This window comes from Bombus affinis, chromosome 3 (assembly GCF_024516045.1).
Source record: "Bombus affinis isolate iyBomAffi1 chromosome 3, iyBomAffi1.2, whole genome shotgun sequence".
Taxonomy (NCBI): Eukaryota; Metazoa; Arthropoda; class Insecta; order Hymenoptera; family Apidae; genus Bombus; species Bombus affinis.
This window is the reverse complement of record NC_066346.1, coordinates 12,906,298-12,931,635: the sequence shown is the minus strand read 5'-3', so window position 1 is coordinate 12,931,635 and position 25,338 is coordinate 12,906,298. Positions and strand designations below refer to the sequence as shown.

The 25,338-nt window shown below is 35.6% G+C and overlaps 1 protein-coding gene across 15 annotated transcripts in view; it reads right to left on the bottom strand.

Annotated features, from left to right (window-relative positions):
- The window catches only part of LOC126914650 (rap guanine nucleotide exchange factor 2-like), a 250,210-nt gene that overhangs the window by 7,915 nt on the left and 216,957 nt on the right, over positions 1-25,338 (bottom strand). For 4 of the 15 annotated variants that reach the window (XM_050718837.1, XM_050718845.1, XM_050718843.1 and 1 more), the window contains 16 exons: positions 14,537-14,635; positions 10,019-10,231; positions 9,581-9,933; positions 9,040-9,501; positions 8,662-8,954; positions 8,284-8,587; positions 7,958-8,204; positions 7,574-7,884; positions 7,311-7,495; positions 7,028-7,239; positions 6,699-6,930; positions 6,322-6,636; positions 5,922-6,239; positions 4,646-4,762; positions 3,127-3,300; positions 1,421-1,678 (listed from right to left, as the gene is read on the bottom strand). In XM_050718837.1, the coding sequence (XP_050574794.1) occupies positions 1,421-1,678; positions 3,127-3,300; positions 4,646-4,762; positions 5,922-6,239; positions 6,322-6,636; positions 6,699-6,930; positions 7,028-7,239; positions 7,311-7,495; positions 7,574-7,884; positions 7,958-8,204; positions 8,284-8,587; positions 8,662-8,954; positions 9,040-9,501; positions 9,581-9,933; positions 10,019-10,231; positions 14,537-14,635 (4,093 nt within the window). The other 11 variants (XM_050718842.1, XM_050718836.1, XM_050718838.1 and 8 more) reach the window with 11 other exon arrangements.

The window sequence follows — 25,338 nt, the reverse complement described above, 5'->3', positions numbered from 1 at the left end:
AAAAAAGAAGATTCCATGACTGTTCGATAATGTTATACGGTATTTAGCAGAAACTAGAGCTTTCTGTGCTACTATTCGAGTGTTTCAGAGTTGGAAGAAGTAATCGTTATCGAATTCATCGTGATATTCTACGTCACGTAGATTCATTGATCATTACGGTGAAAAATGTTACTGAACAAAGTGTGGTAGTCGCAAACAATTTGAACGATTACAGTTTATTTGAGTTTGAGTGCATTTGATAGTTTTCAGACATGATAACAGACTATAATTTTTACTGACATTTAGGATATTATGTATCTTATTTGGATTTAGAAATTTAAAAGTTAATAATTTATGAAGAAATTTAAGTGATACGAGTAAACGCGCACATCGTATTGAAAAAGGACGGTATTAAAGAAACTTTATTATTAATAAATACGATATTATTAATAATAATTAATTAAGAAATTCGAATTCAATAAAAGACAAATAATTACGCGATAGAAGACTAATATAAATGTACCATGTCTGAAAAGATAAAATGAAAATGCAGCAAAAAATTTAAAAAATATTACGCGGCAAATAAGCGATATGCGAACAAAATTAAAGACTGTAATTAACATTTTTTTCCGTGCATTATCGATAGTCACTGGTGGGACTGATCAATATTTCTTGATAATCTTCTTCGAATCTTTCGCTTCTCTCATAATTTAAATGTTAAATAACGTAATATCAACAGTATTTAAGACTTATATTCTCATTTCTCATGTTTATAAATTACATCTTAAATCTAAAGAAAACTTTAAAGCTATTATTTCACATCTCTTTATATCTTAATATCCTTTAAAAGACGTAATATATTAAAAAAAAAATACATTTACCTCTTTTTATATCTTTACACTCTAAGAGCCATTTCATAAAGGAATCCTGATCTCTATACACGAAAGTTCTTTATGTACAAGTATTTACAAAAATTCTCATTCTTCTAAGAAGAAATTAATTACTATTCCGCTCACTTTACCCTATTATTCATTACGTAAGTACAACCTTATTCGTTCCTCTAAATCCTATTTTAATCTTAACAAGGAAGTTACGCATACCTCTGCTCTAATAACAGCAGTTTATCATTTCATATCACATTCCAATAATTTCATATCAATGTTCGAAAATCACTCTATCTAAAGCCAACACTATCTAACATCATATATAAAACTATTTTCATAATCTAATAAACTAACGACTAATTGTGATCGCTATAACTTATTCCACATCAATCCCATCGCTATGATATCGATAGTGTTAGGGAGAGCAAGCCTCGAGGACGGAAAAGTATATCAATCCGTAAAAAGTATAGACATATATGATAATCCGTCTAGAGAAAAAACTGTGGTAGGTAGAGTAGATTGTATTTTAGGTTTAGCGATTGTGTTTGCTTTTGTACCATCTTCATGGTCGTTCCTGTAGGTAACACCCTCGTGGCTGTGAGCACGGCCAAGCCTGTGCAACCTTGCCATCTGCGCTGCAACTTTGTAAGCAGGCGGTTGACGGCACTGTGTACTACCAATTCCTGGACGCATCGTCGCCATCGACGTCATGGTAGTCATGGTCGTCATGGTCGTCATAATCGTCGTTCCAGCTCCTGGAGGGGGAAGCGCCGCCGGTACTCCAAGACCCACGGCTACTCCTAATCCCGTAGTACCTGAAAACCCTCGACTCTCTTTCTCTCGATCTCTCACATCCCTGCATCTCCTGCTGTTCAACAACCGTTCTCTCCCCTTATCCTTTTTACCGCCATGTAATCCATCGCCATTTGCAATTCTGAACGAACACGACTCGTACGAAGACTAGAAAAATATGAAAAGTGGTAGGTACTTTTTATGGATGTTGAATAGTTAAACTGCGGATTTTTATGCATTTATCGGAAACATGGAAATACAAAAATTCACAGAATGCGTGTAATGCGCAAAAATACGTGAAATATACAAGGTGAAGTACTTGTTATAACAAAGAATGAAACAATTTCTGCAATTGTATAGGATTCAATAATTGACAGTAAGTAAAGTCTGTAGAAAATTACTTACTGTACATAAAAATATAATTGTTATTTATTTTTAATGAAATACAATTTTTTAAACATAGTGTGTCATTACAATATTGGAAAAATAATAAAATATAGAATATACAGTTTTTTAAATACAACGATATTCATTAAGGTATTCAAAAAATATAGATTCTATAATTTTTGAAACATCTAGTTAACTGTACCTGGTGCGACTAAATAATACGGTACAATAATATATTTATGTAAATATTCTATTCAAGAATTCTTTCTCTCCTTATTGCGTCCTCGTCTTAAATTCGTCCCCTTTTTATGTATGTATTGCATACATTGTAACAAATATAAAAACAGGACGAATTCATATTCTTTGATAAAAAAAAGCAACATAAAGCAGACTCGTCGTGCTCGTTCAGAACGGAGCTCGAAAGAGACGAGCTATATATATATATATATATACGAGGAAATTGTACAACACGCTCGTTATTCACCGCTAGATCAGAACCCAAGAAGAGGAAAGCACAGAAAACCAGTTAATATATACCCTGAAAAGAAGCCTCGGTTCTCCGTTAATCCTGAGGAAACGCGGCAACACAATAAAAACGGTCACACACTGTCGATGCAACGCACACCATTTTCTATACGCACGCACAACCAGCATATACATGTGTACAGCAGGCAACGATACTCACGTGATTATTAGCGTGCACACGCTAGCCCTTCGAGCAAGCGATTAATACAGATTAAGTCGATACATCGCTGTATACGTTATCAATGAATGCCTCGAGCCTAACGCGTTGCTTCCGGTTGGTACAGAACTCCCATTTACCAATGTCTACTCATCTTTTTTTCTATGTTCAAAAGATTAGTCGAGTTTCATATTCTATTCATTATTCTACAGATATCCATTCACCAGAGATATATTAATTAATACTATCTTACTACGTCATGCATAACACTACGGATGATCCGGAAGCAACGCAATAATAGATAAAGTCGAACAGAGGGTACTATGAAAAAAGAGAGAGAAGATTCAGCCCAGTTGCAAGGAGAGAAACTCAAGACAGGCAAGACGACAATCGCGGACTCACCTTGAGGATTTTGGGGTTGGTGATGGTGATGATCGTAATAATGTTGGTGGTGATGGTGGTGGTGGTGGTGGTGATGATGATTGTGGTTGTGATTCTGGTTGTGGTTGGCAGGAAGCGGAGGTAACACTGCTACCGCGTGAGGGAACGGAGGTGCACCACCTCTCAAAACAGACCCTGCACCACACACAGGCCACATACGAAATGTTTCTTTACAAAATGTACAATGACACACCGGTTTAACATCTGGTGGTACTTTTCCCCCTTCTCTTTTTCATTTTTGCTTTGTGTATTTTTTTCTCTTGGTGTAGATAAATGAGACGAGCGATAAAAATCGCAAAAATCTTTTTTAATTAAGAAAAAGTATACAATATTTATTCGAAAGAATAAATAAAATATAAGCTTGTTGGCGTCCCTCTCATTGAACATGAAGGAAGATTCCTAGAGTGAGTGCCGCGAGTGGAAAGATCGCAAAAATTGGGTCGATGTGTCGTTATATAAATATCAATGTATGCGTGTATGCGTTAATAATGCCCCTACGTAAAGAAGCGAGTCTCTGTGAAAAAGCTTCAAGCGATAAATGTACTGAAAGCAATTGGAACTCCCGGGATAGAAGCGGCTATAAAGCACGTTTACCTACGTTATCGGCACAACGCTCGGCTAAACGATAAATAAATAAAGTACCGGATAGGTACGGTAAAAAGAGTGTATGTACGTAATATACACATAATGTAACGTATATATGCTGTAGCTTAAATTGCACGGAGATTTTTTTCTTAACTACCATAGACGAGAGAGAATGAAGATGAGTGGCCATGGGACATACGTTTTCTTTTCAACGTTAGAATCTAATCGTGACCCGGACAGTGAAACGAATGATTCGGAGGAGTAAACGGACTACGACTGTGTGAAACGGCAAACTGTAATGAGAAAACATTTCGATTACTTTTAGTATCAAACGAGAACTAAAAAAAAAGAGAGAAAAAAAATAAAAAATGAGAAATAGATATGATAATTACACGAAGGATACTCATATAGTCATCAAGAGACGTACAACAGGTATCATACGTTTTTAAAAAACGAATCATTCTCTGTTTACTAACTACCAAAAATATCTAACGATACGTCACACACTACTAGAAAAAAAGAATAAATATTTTTTCTGTACGATCACTTTTGCGATTACAACAGAAAAATAAGAAAAACAGAGACTCATAGACTCAACACCCAACTGTATCACGAAACGAACTTTCACGCAGTTACTGTGTCAATCAACGACATACACGATATACACGGGTCGTCCATATCACGACGACGTTTTAAATAAAAAATAAAAAATAAAATAAGTAAAAAAAAAAAAAAATGGAAAAGGCAACTTCATCTCGTTGGACCACTCCAGATTCTTTCTTTGGTTCTACCTTCTAAACTACGGTCTACGGAACGGGCAAAAAAAGGGAATAAGACAGGTAATGAGCACGAGCTTGTGGAGTTATTTGATCTCTTTTGGTTCAAGTTTACGTACCTTGCATGGCGGAGTGCCGTCTTTGAGGTGGCGGTGGACTACCACCAGCTTCTACGCTGCTTCCGCTGTGGCTGTCCAGCTGTGTACTGTGACCACTGTCACTGCTCGTCACCGAACCTACGCACACGTCCCCAAGACACTTCTATCACTACACATTCTATAGCCCATTTCTCGCCCCGATGCGCCCGCTAACTGCTAATTATCTAACAAATATTAATCGCGTTTCATTGAACGCGTGTAATCCGTATATCACTCGTACGCTCTTTCTTTCTCTTTCTCTCTCGCTTTCTCACTTGAAAAAATCAGAATCAACAAACGTCAGTTTGACGCCTACAAAAATGTCGACTTAACCGCGATTAAAAGTTGCGCTGGCACAGCATTTGTTTTTCGATGCACGCCTACCAGAGATCGTCCTTCTGTAAGCGACTACTAGCTACTTCTAACAAAATTAAGATTCATATTATTATCTTTACCGGAAGAAAAAAAATGATAATTGGAAAAATATTAGATCCTGGAAAATGATATTTATCAGAAGGAGATTATTTCCAGGAGCAATATTTATATTTCCTACAATACAATTAATTGTCAGTCAGTTTTTAAATTGAAGAAAGTATTAAGAGAAATTGTAGTAAAATATTTAAAACTACTGTCTATTTAAGTTTGTTTATAAAAAGTGATTTAAAAAAACATAGACTATAGCATTGAGATTAAATCATTGAAGGATGTGATTCACGCGTCCGTATGTCCCATGGTCAGTGATCTAAATTGAAGCTAGACGTGCTTCGCCCTGGGATCAGGACCGTGATGTGTATAACACGGGACGATAATATTGATCGAAAAGAAGCGCGAGCTACGGTAATCGGCGTACAAGATGCGTGTAAAATGGATAAGCTAAATATAAACATGGAACATTTATGAATTGCGTAAACGGCTGTGCAGCGTGCATATAAAATGAGATAGTTTCTTAGAATTTGCGAGACCTGACCAGTGTGTACGGTCACGAGCAATGAAAAGGTGCACTGAATGGTACTTCGCGAGATGTGTCTGCTGTATTTGTGTGTTGCAATGAAACAACGTTCAAAATAAAAAGAAAAAGAAGCACCGTATGATTCATCGTCTAAAGCTAGCAATATGTATAGAGACACAGAAAAAACTTTACACTGTTGAAGTATTCACGTGTACATATGTTTTGTATGTGTGTATACAATGTATGTTAAACGATGATCGACAGCATCTCGCTTCGAACCATTTTATGTGTCGAAATTAATCAACTTACCACTGGTCAACGTTTTTCTTAACGGCTGAAGATTGCTCAAGCTGGTTACGCTACTACTTTCAGCACTGAGATCGACAGGTGGTGGTAAACTGGAAGGAGTATCGCTATGGGATCTCTCATGCATAGGAACTCGGCTACCAGATCCTACTCTCCTAGGTGCACCGGGACTAGGCTCCAATCCGCTGGAATGCAATGCCAATCCAGGCACTGGGAGTGCTGGCGGGCAATGTTTCGGTTGATACGGACGAGTTTTGTGAGGATCGGAAAGCGCTAACATTTTCCGTACTGCTTGTGGCGATGCAGCTCCAAACTTTGTACCTGAAAATACACAATAGTTTATATTTTATAATAATTAATATTACATAATAATTAATTCAAACGAAAGATAAAAATATCCTACCTTGTATACTCTTTCTACCTTCACTAGTGCTGCTAGCACTACTTGTAGTTGACAAAGTAGGCGAAGGATGCCTTCTTCCTCTGCTTGCACTGAGAGGTACCGCTGCGGCTACTGCGGCAGTTCCTGCATGAGGTTCGCATTCCACAGACAAAGCATGTAATCGTTCCTCGTCAGTTATTACTTTCATGTTGGCAAGGTACGCTTTCACTCTTCGAACCATTTGAGCCTCTTCGAACATTTTCTTCGGGTTTGGTGCAGCGGTAGACTTTTTCCGCCTTTTTACTGTTGCCGTTTGTCCTCCTGGACATTGCAACACTGTTAGTAAAAACGAATCATCACATTTCTGGTTCTGTTTCTACATACTCAAGTTAGATTACCTTGATTTCCAGTAGTCATTTGATTTAATGCAACCATGGCAGAACTAGGTGGCTGGCCACCTCTTTCTAACATTATTGATAGATCGTAGGGTGAAGAACACATGTTCGTTAACGTTCTCACTTCTTTCGCTATCATCCTCAACTTTTCGAAATTTACCAAACCTTCCACTCTGGAATCGTTGCCAAGGTGTATGAATGTTAAATCCTTCTTTACTACTGGATAAAATGGAATCTGAAAAGAAATAGAAACATTTCACGTTATTCCACTGCATAATAAAAAGAACAAAGTATGTAACTTAGAAATAGTTAGAAGAAACATGAGAACTTACTATAGGAGGTTGCGTTTGTTCAGATGCTACTAATTGTCGGTATTTGCTCATGTTACGGCTCGGGTCCATTAATTCTTGTAGGTCACTAAATAGCCTTTGATATTTACTTGGCAGTTTCTCCCAAGAAGCTCTTAATCTTGAGACAGCCCCATGACCCAAGCCAGACACAATCGCAAACATGGAATTGAAATTTTTGCATTCTTTACATTGTCCTGTTTAGCAAACAAAAAGATATTAGGATACTCGTGTAACAAAATTACAATGGATGAGGATAAAAACTCACGGGCTATTTTTATAAATTGTTTTATTATTTTACTACGTCGAACAAGATTGTGTTCAGAACAAACTTCTGTCACAACCCAAAACATTTCTCTGTTGACTAGTTCTGCAAACTGCCTGAGCATAGGCACTCCATATCTACTCTTCAATTCGAATAAATCATCCACGTATTCCGTAGATTCTATTTGCCTAATAATAGCACACAAATCAATATTTTCATTTCGCAAAAAATAACTTGCAAAGAAACTAAAAGTATTATCAATTTACCTGAATATACTGAAATCTTGTAAAGTCAATTGAATTGCAACTTCAACGGCATTTAATTGTAAGAAGTGAACCTGAGATTCGCGTATAAGTTCTGGCGCTTGTTCATCTGCTACGAACGTCTCCGAGATACCGTTAGTTTTTAAATAATACCTTGAACTTAAGCCAATTCTTTCAGCAAGATTTTGCAACTGATCGGGTAATCTACGTTGTTTAATCATTCCTCCTTCTCCAACGCTAACTTCAGCTAAGGAGAAATTCGAACTGCCTTCGGCAGCGGTTATACCAAATTCTTGGAGAGCTAGCATTACCACCTAAAATAATATATTAGCATACAAATAGAAACTTTTATTCGTGCATATTGTTTTCCAAGATTTAAATATCTACCTCGTGTGCCGTTGTTTCCTTGTGAATAAGAAGATATTTACAAGTTTGATCGGCTTTGTAAACCTTCAAAACGTGTTCTGGATAATCAGGCGCCCTTAAGTCGTCATAACAATATAACGACGTAAGGTCAGGATTACTTTTCGAATGATAAAGGTTAGTAGTTTGTGAAAGTCCTGTTCCCGGTGGTGTATGAGGGGGTGCGAGAGGATCGTCTACATGGACACCATCACTGTAAAATGAATCACTCCTATGTAAAATATATTTTCTTGAATTAGAAAAAGGAAAAAAATGAAAAAAAAAGAAAATGACATATATTTTTAACTTACTTAATAGTATTCTTTGGCAGTATATTCATTTTTATAAGAGCTTTTTGAAATCTCTTTTTCGGTCCAAGCGTCATAAATCCTTTATGCTCTTTTTTAGCATCTTTACAAGGAGAAACATTAGAATCAGGTATTAACAGTGGAACACCGCCTACTAAAGGATTTAGTGGATTTCCTGGAGTTATCGGGTCCACGTGCGTGGACAACCTTGCACGTGGATCTGTTTGTATTCTTGAAATTTCAGGTTTGTTTGCTCTTCCCCGCGGCCTCGGCGAGTCATCTGGCATCTGAAGCATTTCTTTAAACGCTACAACAGTAATTCATTGCTCGCATAAAGGAAATATAATCCACAAATTATTGTTTCTACAAAATGTAACATACCAAGTAAGTTTGATTTAACAGTTATACTAAGATGAGTAGATCCCCTTAAGATTTCAAGAGCCCTGGCGTGACTCACGTGCTCAAAACTCTGTCCATTTACTTCTAAAATCTGATCACCACGTTTCAAGCCAACATCTTCAGCCTTTGACTTTTTATCCACTTTTGAAATAAAAATGCCGAAACCTCTTTCATATCCGCCCAAAATACTAAAATGCAAGACTTCGTCCCTTGTAGGCCTTGCTAATGTTACATTCCGCGTTCTTGCTTTTGCTGCACACGCAATGTTTAATAATCTGAAATTTATTGAAGAATTTTTAAATACTATAAATGCTTAATAATTATTATAACGAATATAAATTTAACAAAATTGATGTATACCTTTGTTGCCCTAGCATTTTTTCTCTTTCTAAACCGGCTTCAAATGCTTCCAAAAATTCCATCATGGCGGGATCAGTTTCAAAATCAGTAAAATGATTATTTACCCAAAGAAGTACGACACGGGCAACTCTATCTCTGACTTGTGCTTGATCAAACCATTCTAACAATTGACTCGCAACTAATAAAGGACTATCGATAAATGTTCGATGCGTTAATAAGAAATCTTCTATATAAGTGGGATCGGTAATACTGTTTTCTTCGATAAGTTGTAACATTAAACGTTCAGGAGTTCCGCGGATAACTACATGACCTCTGCGTGCTCCGCCATCTAAAGCACCCCTTAATTCTGTTACTAGAATCACTCTCCCATTCTCTTCATGCCGCCTCGTATTTTCTTCTCCTTGATGTTGAATTCTAAAATAATCTGCCTGAGTAACACATACAAATTGGCAATCATCACATCTGAAAAAGAAATAGACGTATTAATGGAATTTTCATTTGATAACTACTGGCGACAGAAAATTTTTAACATAGAACTCACTTTGTCCTCATTACACCTCTATGCAAAAGTCTTTCCATAGTGGGCAGGATTCCAAAACTGTCACCAAGGTGCAGCTGTTCGATTTCTCCATTGCTATGCTCAATTTCCACAGCACCATTTATGAGCACACTCCAACTATCTAATTCTTCTCCATCATTCAAAACTATCATACCAGCACGTTCAACGACTGCAAACACCATCACAGCGCACAGCGCCCTTCTTACTGCCAAGGTCATATTTGTGAAAGCCTTTAGTTGTTGTGTGAATTCTAAGAGCGTTTCTATATCATCTTCTGTCCTTTCCATAGGATCTTTTTCTAAACATTCTCTGACTGGATCACGGACAGTTAAGCTCTGTAAACGCAAGTAAAAATAATTCTTATTAGTATACTCTTTAATTTTATAATTTAAGCAACCGTTTATGAAAGAGTGTACTTACATCCATGCTTTCTGCAAGATCTTCCTCTTCATCACTGTCTACTATAGATTCAACAAGACCTGAAAGATCAACATCGTCTGCATCTGCATCTAATGAACCTTGTACAGATGTCATGGTGTCTGAACCACTGTATGCTGAGCTTGTGTCACTCGAATGGCTGCTTCTATTGGACTTTTGATACAGCTCTGGCCTGCCTGTCAGGCCTTGAGAAAACTGTACAAAAAAGCAAAATTATCAAATTAATTATACACTTGTTCACTTTGCTATTACTACACTTTATTCTTACATTTTATTGCACAATTTTTATCAGTAATTGTTCTAAAGATCACTTAATATTAAGTGTTTATACTTGATAAACTTATATACTAAATATTTATAGCTGCATCGATTTACTGTTAAACATGACGTACACCGTAATACTTTCGCATTAATTAAAGACGATCAACATATTCGCTTTGTTATTGCTACACTCTCAAATATGCAAACCAAAGTGTTTACATTAATGTAGCGCCCCGGACGATGTTAATACAAAGCAACGCATTCTTCGTCGCGATGTACCAATGTAATCACGATTGTAAACAATAGCACGGTGCAAGTTCAAGAGAAGATATCAGCACCGTTGGAATTCCCTTACAAGAAAAAAAAGAACCTACGAATAAAATAACCTGCAATCTATCATCTATGGATCGACATCGATCTGTCAATCGGCGGGAAGAGGCTGCAAAGAACGGGATCAAGAAGCATGTAGGACAAAAACATGGGTACTACGAGCGGTACTCGTTTATGGAATAGTACTAGGAATGGGCGTGATGGGGACAGGGACAAGCTCTGCTCTTAAGTTAGGTTAGATTACCAGACATGACATCACGCACGCAACATCGAGCAACCAGAGAAAACACGCACGGTAAGGAAAGAGACAGAAATAACAAGTACGTATGTCTAAACAAAAACGTCGTGACATCTGTCATCCGGCGATAATCAACAACGACCATTCATGATCGACCACGGTGTGCACTCGTTTGAAGGAAATCCGAAGAATGAGAAAAGTAAACGTGTAAACCAAGGCCATTTTGAGCCCGCGGAAGATCGTCAGACTCACTTGGTACATGCCGAAGGCGTCCATCCTTATCGTCTTAACTAATGGCACTTGCTCAGCAGTATGCTCTTCCGTGTTTTAGATCACGAGAAACAACGCGAAGAAGAACGAGCAGTGTCCGGCCACATTCTCTTTTTGCTCGTTGTCCACGATTCGATCGAACTCACGAAACTCACACCTCTCATTCGCGATGGCATATGCGACCGTATATACACACAGATCGACGTGACCTTCTTTGTGTGCATTTACGAAGCTCGTGGCGCGTCTGGCGTGCCCCGTGTCGTGGACCGTCAGCTTAGCGAAGTAGCGGACATGGGACTGCCTTTCGTCCCTCCCCCACCCTTCCTCCTGCCACCGGCATTCCCTTCGAAAGTATAGGGTCACGTGACACGACCGAGCCGCGAGCCTCAGGTCCGTCTCAATAGGGGGGCGCACGTTGGGGGGCCCACCTGTAGCTTCTGACCGTGACACTAACAAAACATTCCTATCAATGAAACGTCGTAATATCCGACTAAATTTTTAAATTCATTCTAGTTGCACCACGTTATTAGTCGATTATTGACACTATAAACGTATATATTGTTCAATACTCTTATATTTCTTATGTTTTATACTCTTTAAGGTTTCTTTGTTTATTTTATTATATTAGTAATCAGAATACAATTCTATAACCTAATTTGTTGACTTGGATAACATCACTTACGGCGTGATGAAGACTTGAAATCTTTTCCAAACATTGAATTAGTCCATGAATCAGTTAAAACTTCATCTGTAATTAGATGAACTTTACACATTATTCTTTGTATGTGAATAAATGCACATCTACAGCGACATCCAGTCATTGGTCACGTACCAAATAATCATTCACTATCAACAAATCAGCCATCGCGAAGCACCTTGCATAAAATTGCTCGAGAAAATTTCTTCCAAGCATCGAATTTTAGTTATATTTTATGTGTATGTTGATTTGGAAAATTTCGTCTGTAATCAGATGAACCTCACACTGAGACGAGACGAGAGACTCAAAAGCCGAGTGAAACGAGCTTAAGGAGTCGACGGTCGGTCAATCGTCAGTCGGTAAGCAATTGAGAGAGAAGGAGGATGCTGGGAGAAAAGGGTACCGGTCTGTTCAAAGCATCCAACACAGCGGATAGTAACTGCTTAAAGGCCACTGGCCGACCCGACGGATGATTTATACGACCCGTTATGTCGTGGCCATGTCTCACTTTTCCTTTTGTCTTGCTCCACAGACTTTCCAAATTGCTTCTCCCATTCAGTTTCTTCCTACTCAAGCAGACACTGGCATACCAGTGCACGTCACCGATGTGCATTGTGCATTCCACAGACTCTTTAGGGGAGAGACACTTTAATGTAGATCATCTTACACGCACGCGTTGCGCCTTAACGAACTTTCGATCCGAAGCGCCGCGTGCAGGTAAAATTCTAGCGAGGGAAAGCGGAACTTCCTTCGGTCTTGTTTACGCGAAATTTAAATAGTTGTACTTCGAATAAAATTTCGAATATTATTTCAATTAAAATCGTAGAAAAAGTGAAATTTCGTCCGATCTTCTCTACATCAAAATTTAAATACTTCTAATTCAAATAAAATTTCGAACACTGTTGCAATTAAAATTCCACTTTCGTGACTACTTTTCAAATCAACATATACATGAAATACAATATTTTATTTAAAATTGACCTACATTTGAATGAAGTTATGGTAGAATTTTGTATTCCAAAATAATGTAAATTACTTTCTGTAGAATGAAATGAAAATATGTTGACTCTGTGGTGAAGTTGTAAAGTAATAAAAAATAAAAATCGGAATTTATAAGCTAGAATTGTAAGGCTCACCCTACTTGGAACTTATTAAGACAGTTAAGCATCATGTGTTCCTTGAGAGTGAAATTATGACAATGTTTATACCGTCTGGGTTACGTAAGAACCCCACGGTAGTAGTTAGGGATAATCTTACTTATATTAACTATGTTGTATAAAATATCAAAAGTACTCTGTACATATACTGTCAAATACATGATTCAAAATACTATAAAATATATCCACTATTAATCCTTTTTATATTTCAAAAATGTAAGATTAAAATAAATTGTTTAACAGTATTTCGGAAATCATATGTAATTACTAACTAAATTTTAACAATTTCCAAAGAAATAACAGGATATGTAAAAAATATGAAAAGGAAAAGAAATATTCCAAATGCGTCAAAATTAAAGAAATCCTGCATGATAACAGTTTCAAAACCGATAACAGACATATAAAAAACTAATATTCATCATGCGAAGAAAAAAGAAATAAATTTGCTCCAACTACAACGCGTCCATAAATTGCATCCCGCGTTACGTTCCACTTTCCAGCACGGGAAAACCTTTCTCGCTTTACGATGATCGCTGTTTACTCCTCGGAACATGGTGAATTTTCCGTATATACGTTTCTATGGAGATAAGGAAATTCACAAACGGATAAAACTTCTCTTCATGAGAGAGCAGGCGGGCATTTGAAATGCATGAGAAAGCGTAGAATAGTACAATGAAGAAGGAAAATAGATTACTTTAAAAATTTTACCACTAGCCGCTTTTAACGATCTCCACTTTTTTTATTTTTCCATCATCTTCCTCTCTTACGTTTTCGATTATCGAGAGCGCGTGGGCGCATCGAACACGTCACGGATCGAAGACATCAAACTTTCTTTCAACCATCTGCACGCCGATGACGTAAGACAAATGATCATGAACAGTTGCAAGGAAAATGATCAGCAAAAGTGCATCAGGTACCGATTTACCGATAGATACCAGCCATGAGTCTCTGTCAAGCTGCATCAGATATGAATATACTACGCTATCGATTGCGCTAAAGTGAAACAAGGCGTAACTAAGCCTACCTTTGCAATTGAACGTCACGCAGAAAAAACATGATAGATACATTTTTGTTGATTTTTTTTATTTTAACTTGTATTTATTGTTAGATCAATTTTACACGACGAACGAATTACTCAGTTTGTCAAATATTAAAAGACCAATTTACTTTTGTCCTTAGTACATAAATCTTTTTTTCTCTTGTTTTTAATAAATATATATTTCTTTCGTGATGAGTTTGACAGAATAACGTGATCTTGAAAGTTCCACAATATAATAAATTTTTCCTACTATCCATTTAAAAGACATTCACCCGCCGGTGCAGTCGAAATTAGTCATGGACTGTCATTTCGAAATAACTGATGGATCTATCCAACGCCGAGTCTCGCCTATTTTGAACCAATATATTTATGATAGCATCGTTCAAGCACAGGAATTCGGGTCAAAAAAGAAGCGCGATCGTGAATGCCTTTTTAAAATTTGCCCGAACGTACTCTTGCAATTTCTATCTGAGAAGAGGGGAAAAAGAATTCGAAAACAGATGTTTACCGTATCATCGAAGACCAAGTTGACCTGTCGATGGTCGGTTATGGGATGAGGGTGCGGTGGTCGATGCATCCTTCCTCCATGCACTTCTGGATAGTCGATCTGCCAACAAAAAAAAAAAGGATAAAGATAATTAGAAAAATAATTGCAACTGAGGATGATTTTTATCGACTTTAATGACATTTTATAAATAAACGTGAGTATTTTAATATGAAATAGAGCTAAAGGTGTAACTGTCAAAATAACGCATATTTTAATATATTCAATATTTTACTAGTATTTCAAACATTTTTTTTTAAATCATGAAGAACGTCTGCAATTAGTTTCCTCATTCTTTCTTCTGATTTTCGTGATAACACATTTGCATTTTTACAACGTAACCTGCACACTATTTTCTGGTTCGCGTTAACCTTTCACCTTTCGCAAACCTGCAATGGGCACACTTTCCGAAGCTTAAAAATATAGGAATTGTTTGACGTGAGAGCTATCTCCTTTGGGGATACATATCAGGATGAGTCTCGTAGATTTATTCAGCAAGTTTGCTGGCGTTTAAGAGGAATAGTAAAATATATGCGTTCTATTTTTATAGAAGATTTTTAATTGTCTAATTGTAGCAACGCTTTTGAATGAATATATTTTAGAAGTATTTCTTCCTTATATTATTTCCTATGCAACCAATTGTATTATATATATTTTATATACATATTATAACAATATAATCAATAATAGTAATGGTTCAATTTATTTATCTTAAGAAAAAGTGTCTCAACACAAATAAAAACTAATAGATTTCTCCGTTTTTTAATTATATAAAAGCTAAGCCCAATATTTTTAAACACTAAATAACATGAAACTCGGAAAATCAATAAAATCGCACTTATCACATTCTTCCCTATAATTCTTATATGTACACACATATATCTTAAAAAATGCAGAAATATTTTAACGAAATGTTTTGCCCTCGTATCTCACGCGATGTATTTAACAATGCATAAGTTTACACCGAAAACAAGGGATTTAATTTCCATTAAAAAGTTTCTTCGTCTAATCCCTCCCTCTACAGTCAACATTCATCAAACTACCATTTTCGCTCTAAATTCGGCCGGTAGAACGCAAGCTCGAGAGCAACGTCAACGTAGAAGCGTGTTTCGAATTTCTGGAATGACAAACAGTTCCTCCGCGAAAGCAGCCGTGTCGTCCCCAGGAATGGCGTTGATAATCTAATCCGGTTCCACCTGCGACTTCTGCAGCTGCGTCAACTTCTCTCGCCCCTTCGAGTTACATGGAGGCTCGTGCCCCTCTTTTTCGGTCAACAGCGTTCGTTGTTCAACCACTATACGCACGATGAAATAAAAAAAAGGAGGAAAAACAGAAGAGAGAAGGAAAATGAGAAGAGGAGAGGAGAGAAAAAAGGGGGAAAAAAAGAACACCGAGAGACAACGAGATGAGCGTGTAGCTCGGGGCCGGAACTCGTAGGCCGGACTTCCGGTAGATACGCCGATTATACTCGCCATTCACAGAACCGCTCCCTCGCGACTCGATTGTTAGAGGCAAACAGCATTTAGCCAATTTTGGGATGAAAGTTGAATTTCCATCGGTCGACGATACGTTGATTCGATTGGGAATAGCCGATGCGAAACGCGACATGCATGTCGCGAAAAATATTGTTCGACACGCCGGAAATTAACGAAACGCCTTCCTACAAAGCGTTGCTGGAAAATGCATATCACAGAGATCCATGTGTGTTTACACTGTTGTATGCATACGCGTAAAACCAACATGCATCGCGTAACGTTGGGGCGTAGGTTCCAGTGATTTATAATTTTTAATTGATTTCTACTGACATGTAATAATCATTGTAGAAAATTATTTACGGAAATTTTGGACTGAATGCTTTTGCGTATACACAGTGCTATGTAGAAATTTTAGACCAGCTACGATAATAATTTTATAATGGGAATTAATCACATTTTAACTAATTATGTACTATCTGCCTTTATGAATATTGTAGTACTCTATTCTATTTACGTACAATTCGTCTATATAAATGTTGTACTTTAACTTACTTGTGTACTTTTTGCTTATACAAATATTCTAGATATTTGTAATGAATCTTGTATACGGATTCAAATGCATAGTAATAGCTTTGATGTTGGATTGGTTGACAATGTGCTGAATTTTAAAATTGCTCTTCTACGAAAGATAAGAAATATGACATTGTTATTCACCTATGATCTTCAAACAACATCAAGTTTTATATTCATTCATAAAATGAAACATTCTTATTTACTACGTAAACATTTCCTCAGAAAAGTTTTTCTACAAGATTTTATTCCATTTTATTTATTGCTTTCCTGTTTTGGATACGAGTGTAAAAAAAGAAAATAGAATGGTAAGATGAGCTTAAAAGCTTAGTAGTTGAACGGTTTAATCAAAATCATATATATATACCTAACATACTCGAATAGATACAGTTTAAGATACGATTTTGTAGAATTCATATATATAGAAAATATTATCTTTAAGTTACTATTATAGATATTCGAACTTACATAAAGAATGCAAAATAATAATAATATCAATTATTGAACATACTAATTAAGTTAGATATGTCAGTATTCCGAAGAGTTGTTATGTTAGAACAAGTCGCTTAAAGCTATGTTTGAACTAACACGTAAAATTACCATCAACTCGTCCAATTTGTATGTAAAACTCGTTTTGCGTGAAATCTAAGCTTCTTTCAACTTAGAAATCTCAACAACATAATGGAGCAAGTACGTTAATTATCGATTACTGGAGCTAACCAGTTCCTTATAACCACTCTTGTCCGTGTCTACTTATTTCATTTGTCTTTTAAAACCACGATTCACCGCTATATCGAAGATGCTACAGGTGAAAGTATGCTATACAGATTATTCCAGCTATAGACCGCAAAAAATTAAAAAGAACAGTCATTTCTTTTTTCTTGCTAAGCAACCATCCAATTCTCCGTTATACCTACAATTATCATCAGCACCGTAATTTCTCTCCACAGAACTGTATAGCAAATATCACGTACGCATTGAAGAATATTTATGAAGTATTGTTTGCTCGTAGTAATCTCCATATATTTATTTTCAATGTTGACGTTCCTATCTTTTATATCTTTTAACTTTATGAAAATATTCTCTTAGATACATTTTGCGGCATATGGGTTATGATTGTCGTATAATAGTAACAATTTTATGACGAATAGAAGCATATCTGGAAGATACTTATTATTCATTAGGAATTTAAACGTACATTGCTATTTTAATGTCTAATTAAATTAAATATTTGAATTGAGCTGTTTCCACTAATCTTAATTAAATTTTTTACTCTTTTGAAAAGATTATTTCTTTGCTAGTCATGAATATTCAGCATCTGTTCTCACTCTAATCACTAAACTAATGCACGTCGAATCAAACAAATATTACTTAAAATCCAGGAATGATACCTAATATTGAAACTACTAGAAAGACAAAAATTATCAATATATGTATGTATGCAAATATAATATACCATAGAAACATCATAAAATAGGATAACAAATATTTATAAAAAATAAATTTATCGTCAATCTATATTTTTACTCTTTCATAATTTCAAATAAAATATACCAATTATTTGTCAAAGTAGATCTCTCGTAGAATCTCGTTTCTACTATTTCGTAACTTTCGATGAAAAACACTAAATATCTAACTAGGTATCAAACGAAATATCATTTTACGACCAACTGTAGATATATAAAAATTACGTTCGGTAACTGAGAAATTTATTAATTTACATATTCATGGACATTCATTAGCCAAGCAGGTATTGCACTTTTTGCCATTTCTCGTCGTGGAATTTTTTACTTGTCATGGTATATCTTGTCTTTATCATTAAATTTATAGCACAGCAGTCCGAAACACGTCGCAAACCCGATTTCTCAATGAGCACCGCTCGATCGCATAAACAAACGCGCAAAAGGGAAACGAAGTGGATCACGCGCTACGCTCTGTTTGCCCGACGCGAATTATAATGGCGAATCGTGTACCGTTCGCGGACTTTGCGAACGGACAGTCGTGAAACGCGTGACGCAACATTCGATACAGAAAATGTCCACGAACGTTCTCTCGTTACGTAATCCACGAATTATAAACAATCGGATAGCGACTCGCTAACGCAGCGTGTTTGTCATTCTTTAACGCTTAAGCCGCGTTACATTGGATAACTTTTGATCAGCCGATCGAACCGATTGACTCCAATATTTTCAATACATTGTTGACGCGAATCGACATTTTTTATTTTCTAGATGTTACACGGACGAGAGATGTGACTCGATTTTAATCTTATAAACGATTTTAATCTTATTTGACATGTTTTCCAAAAATGTGCGGGAACTTAAGTAACATTTATTTCACAATATACCGTCAACAATATGTTAAGTCGTTTAGAATTGCCCGTGTAACTAAATTTTAATCAAGTGGAAGTGACCTAATTTTTTTAGCTTCAAGTAACTGAAACTTTTTCCATTTTTAGTTGAAGATCCTGAGTCTTCTTCTATAAGAATTTACTACGTAATAACATTGGTAAATTGAAATATTTATAACACATTGATAACAAATACTTTTTAAATTAAAATATACTAACTGTTGGACTATTTTGGCACTTTAATCATATGTTAAGATTTACAATGAAACAATTAATATTTGTGTAATATTTTTTGTACATCACTTGCCAAAGTTCCTTTGTTATAATTGCTAATGCTCGAAGTTCAAGTAGTTTCTGTGTTCTTCCTCTAACCCATCAATGACGTGTTTTTTTTATCGACTTTTTGAACTCAGATAGTAAAAATTGTTTATGGTTACTGATATTACAGGTTAACATTTCTTTCCGCTACGTTAATTATTTTTAATAATAAAAATCACTGAAAAACAAGGTTGTGGTATAAATGTTTTAGTCGAATGACTTTAGATCGATCGACTCGGTCGACTGATTAACAACTGCCTAATATAAGTCTGTGGCTTTGTTAGCCATGAACCTTCATCGTTTCCACTAGCGCTCAAGGTTCGGCAATTGTTGTCCGTGACACTGCGAAACACTTCGGTATTTCTCGATCCCGGTCAATGTTTTTGGGTCTCGATGGTGAAATTATTTTTGTAGTAATCGTGCGCGCGTCAAATGTCCAATTATTCTTCTCCAATATTTTCTTTTTATGATCAAGCAGTTTTAATGTATTGTGTATGGAGGACAAACATGTACATATAATGTTTGCCTTTTTTCTAAAAAATATTACTTATTAAGGTTAACAAAACATTGTCATTTTACTTTACAACACTATATTTGAAAGAAATATTTAAAGATCATTTAATGTTTATGAAAGTTTTATTATAATATATAAAAAGTAAAAAGTGAATGGAGAAATTAATTTTTAAATGAATACATACACGAAATTATTTCTATTCAAATTTCTAGAGAATAACTTGAATAAGAGCTGAAACATATTGTTTTTGGATCCTCATTTTCAAAGCCAGATCGTGGTAAAAAATAAATGCTTCTATCATGGTCGTGATTCAAATTTGAAATTAAAAATAACCGAATAATAATACATACTAAATTAATATCAAAGATCCGTTAACCTGTTAAGTTTACGTAAAAAGAATAAAAAGTTGTTTTCGATTTTCGCAGACAAGAATATTCTATTCAGACTTCATTAACAGTACTTCAAATTATCCCACCAATAATCGATACACTCGACTGTTATACATTGGTACTAGTGGCAATTTCATCTAATGGTCAAACATTTCCAAAATACACATAACCACGTCCACCCGATCTTACTACCAAGTACATAATTTGAAAATTGCTCTTACTAATCGATGCATTACAAATTTATATTGAAGTGTCCAAGCAGTGCTTCATTCGTTTAACTTGATAACTATTAGTCTCGAAATTAGCCTCATTATCTGATTCTCTTAACGCCTACGAACTACGACCACAATATTTAATCTGAACCTTACATCAGCAATTATTTTCAACAACTTTTCTCATTACTATTATCATTTTGTATTATGATTATCTATTTGATTATGATTATCTGGTTTTCAATCATAATTTAACTGCTAAAAATGGCACAATCTGAAAGAATTTACACTTTATACGTCGCGTCATGTCGATTGTACGATAAATCAAGCAATTTATCGGACACAGTTAGAGGAATTGTGTATACCAAGATTAACAGTTCCAGTTTAAACCCTTATATTTACACTCTACATCTGTTCTTATCACGTGTCGTCGTATTGCTCCATAAATTTCCAATATGTAGATATTGATATATCGAACGTATTTGATAATCAAAAAACAGTAGAATGGACAAAGTTGAGTGTTCCAGGAACGATTTGCGCTTTAGTTTCTTGAAATCAAATATTAAATACAATTCTATCTTAGCATCGATGTATATGTAAGTATGTGACGATATAATGTCACATTCAAAATTCGCTATTCCATCGAATTTGGCTACGGAGGATTGAACATTTTATTTAAAAAAGAAAAGAAAGAAAACAGAATTAACCACGCTCGTGAACGAACTTTTTCATCCATGTTATATTTTCCTTGTACCTAGAACTATAAAATTTCTAAGTTTTTCTACTAAGAAAGGCAAAATGACACATAAACGTATCTTAGAATGTGCCTAAATAAACATAGAATATCTAGGTCTATCGAAATTAGCCGAGTTCCACTAAACTTAGGTATATACTTATCAAATTCTCAATGCAACTTTGAAAAACGCGTCTCCAAAAATGAAGAGCAAATAAATGACAACCATAATGAATTCCAACGAAATCGCAGATACACGCGAACGTCGTGCGAAATGTTCATCCCCAGCGTAGCAATTACGCGCGGATCGTTCGATAACAGACGATCGGGCTACGTCTCCTCGCATTCCTGTCCCTTTATCTTTCGCTCGTCCTCGTTATATATTCACGCTCTGCGTGGGCCCTTCGGCTCCGCGTGGGCGAACGCATACACGCGCGCGTACAGGCGCGAGCGAGCGATAAAGCCGAGCGTTTCTGCCGCGAATGGAATACACTAACAAACCTAACTATGCACTAGCAAAACCTAACCCGTTTCATTTAGTTTTCAATAAACATTAACGAAGAACAGGGTTATCGGAAATCTGTTAATCATAAACTGTGAATATGTAATGCATAAAGATTCGTATTTTTATGAATATACAAGAGGCAAGGGAGTGATTCTATGCAAAATAAATCGAAAATATAGAATACAAATTTTTCACGCGATGCCTCGTTTTCGATAAGACTGAATTTAACAATTTGTTTATATGAACTTGGCTAGTTACCAGCGATAATTATAGTAATAGTAAAATACAAGACTAAGATAAGATGTAATAATATTATTATAAACGTAATACTATTATTACGATATAAAAATATTATACTTTGGATATATTTTTAATCTTCGAGTTCCAAATGTCGAGAGGTTTATATTGTGCTTGTTATGACGTGGAGAGGGAAAGATTGAATAGAAGATCAGAATGATGCAAGCTGAATGGATAAGGTTTAAGTATTGGTAACTGGAAGTTTGTTTTGTTTACGAGAAAAGTTATAATCAATTAACGTAATTTCACTTTAACTTCTATGAGGAGGTATATCTATAAGGCAATAATTTGCTATAAATAAGCTGTTTGATATTAATATAATAATATACTAATAAAATACAAAGAATTAAAATAGATTTATAACAGTTAGAAAAGTAAATTAGTGAAATATATGTAATTGACAATAAAGGTTAAATAGTTATATATTTGCAATAAATAGCGACCATTTTCTATTAATATGTTGCAATAAAATATGTTAATTGAATATATACATTATATATATGTCCATACATTTTCTCTATTACGTATTTATACGCGTATATAACTTGTAAATCGATATTTAAGAACTAAGCTCCAATGCATAACGTAGTCTTTTCAATCTATAAATTAATGAATCTACCGTAATATTACGAACAATTTTTCACTACGAAAGTCAGATCGATTACTTAATTACGACAAACAAAAATATTTAGCTCAATTTACCACGAGACAAACGATGGAATGGGATTCCACGCATTCCATTATTTCACCGATTCACGTTAATAAGGCATACCAGCAATAAACACACGGCGAATTCAGTATCATACCACTAACAACCTTCTCCCTCTTGCCACAATTTGTAACCTCGAATTCTATTTACCAACATAAAAATACCAACGTTCTATGACTATGCTCATCGCCTGATTCGAGCACGAACGCGTGCTTGCTAAATATTCACGTAAATAATTCTACGAAATATTTGCGGCGTATGTAAATGCAGCGTACCACGTTCGATTTTTATTTCGTTAGTTTAAACTCCAAACGAACGAGATCCTATGTTTTCTTTACGATATCGTTGCGCGATTGAGAAACGAAATGCCTCGTTAAGATATCGTGCTTGTTAAGATTAATCTATTTATTAACACGTTGCGTATCAAAGCCACATATTTCTTCAAGGTTTAGCCTTTTGGAGAAATTTTCAATGCAAAATTCGTGTTGTGCACTTGTTTATTTAAAAGTCAAACGATTCAGGAAATAGCAGTATTTACAAATTGTATTTTACTGAAGACATTATGGGTGGAATAGAATCTTAATAAAACAATTCGTATGCTATCAAACATCAAAACATATTTTAACTTTTACTATTTATTAGACATCAAATACTGGATTTTTTTCTAGTGGAATATTATATTCTACATCATCATATTTATACTATTGATATACATATATTAACATATTCATTATATTTTATCTTGCATTTAATTAAAACGAACAAATTTCGTAAATATCTAAAAGCACGCAAAAAATTGTTTTATATATTTTTACAATTATTGCGTTTTCTCACAGTTAGACAGAATATTTCTTTTGAGACTAATATTTAGTAAAGTTACGTTTGACTATACAACGAGAGATATGTTTGTCTCCCGCATACAATGTGTTAAGATACGAACTAAACGATAAAGGCTGTCATCGTGTTTTCTTAATTACGAAACGAATATTTTTACCTCGTTCGAGACAATCGATAAGGGCCTCGGTGTGCCAGGCCAGCTTCTGGATAACGAACGACCTTTCCTCTTTCTCACGACGACCCGAGGTCGTCCAGTTCGATTCATATGCTTCAACATTTTCGTCGATCGAAACTATACACTCGCGTCAATTTTTCAACCACTTTCTCCAGTTTCCATTTCACTCTACCTCTTCAAACACACTTTAGTCCTCTATCTCACTTTTGTTCATCCATATAAAATTGTATAACATTAAACACCTCTGATCTTCAACTTCTTAAACACAACTCAAGAAGTCCAATATAATTACATGAATCTTCTAACATCTAATCATAAATAGATTAAAAACTTGGTGCACTGAATAAAATCACAAAGACAACTAAAATTTCTCCACTCTTTCACTTTTTAATATTTAGCCAGAGAATTGTTTAAAATGAGCACAGTATAATATAGAACTCCATGGAACTATCAATCGTATATACTCGATTGTCCTTTCACATCGTGCTTTCACCATTCCTCTCCATTTCTTTATCAAACGACCAAAAAATCACACACAATCCATCTCGTCTTAAAATAAAAAAAACTCACTTGTATATTTGTTATATCACGCTAATATACATATTATCAATCGGTAGAAGAAGAGAAAGAAACGCGTGGAGAGTAAAACTCGTGCTAGAGACAATCGCAACACTGTCCTCGTTGAAATGACACACTTTAAGACCCTCGCTCGGCTTAATAAGTCACCGATAGTCGATCCGCGATAAAACATTCACGGAGGATCGGTTCGCGTTTGTGTATCAAGGTCGAAATATCTTTGGATTACCCGTGAAAGGAGACGGCCATTCTGGTTGCCCAGAGCCAACATGTATCGGAGATCTAACGCACGGTCCCGAACACATCGCGGGTCACGATAAACTGAATCGTGAATCGTGTGTGTGAACGATTCTTGAGGGCCAAAGAGTGACTCGACTGGTCGTCGTCACGTGACTACGCACGCAGTGACGTAGGGAGAACCGTGGCGATACTTGGCGCTGTCAGATCGTATAGGACAAGTAAAATAGGACGCGCGATAGCGTTTATCGTGGACTAATGGAGCGTTCAGTGATAGAACTTGCCGGCTTTGACAGTGTTGAATGACTTCTCTATGATCGACGGATGCCCCTTCCAGAGGATTTCGCGGAAATCCAACCGAAAGATTGGCTGAGATTCGTGAAGTTGTAATTGGATAAGTTTGGGAAAGAAATGGGAGTTTTGTGCATCGAGTATTTCAAAAATGGTGCATAGAAATCCAAGTATAGATCTTTTGTGTTAAAATAAGAATAAAGTCTGTACGAATGGATCTCGATAGCAAGAACATGAATTTGAATGGACGTTTTAAAAATGAGGAATGTACAGGGTGTGTCGAAAGTTTTGGAGTTTTATATAGAATAATGTTTAAAGGTAGTTATAACAATTTTGGAGTAACATTTCAAGTAAGAAAAATAATGGAAAATGGATATTATCCTTGTTTTAGTAATTTGAGAACGAGGAACTTGGAATTGTCGAAATTGTGACAGAGAATATTCGAAAATAACGCGGAATTTCGTGATGATATTTCAGTCGACGGTGGAAGAAAAATATTCTTGTATTTAAAGAATATAAAATTTCTGCTTACACAGGTTACGTTTGCTAAAAAGAATTACATCGCTAAAATAAGAACA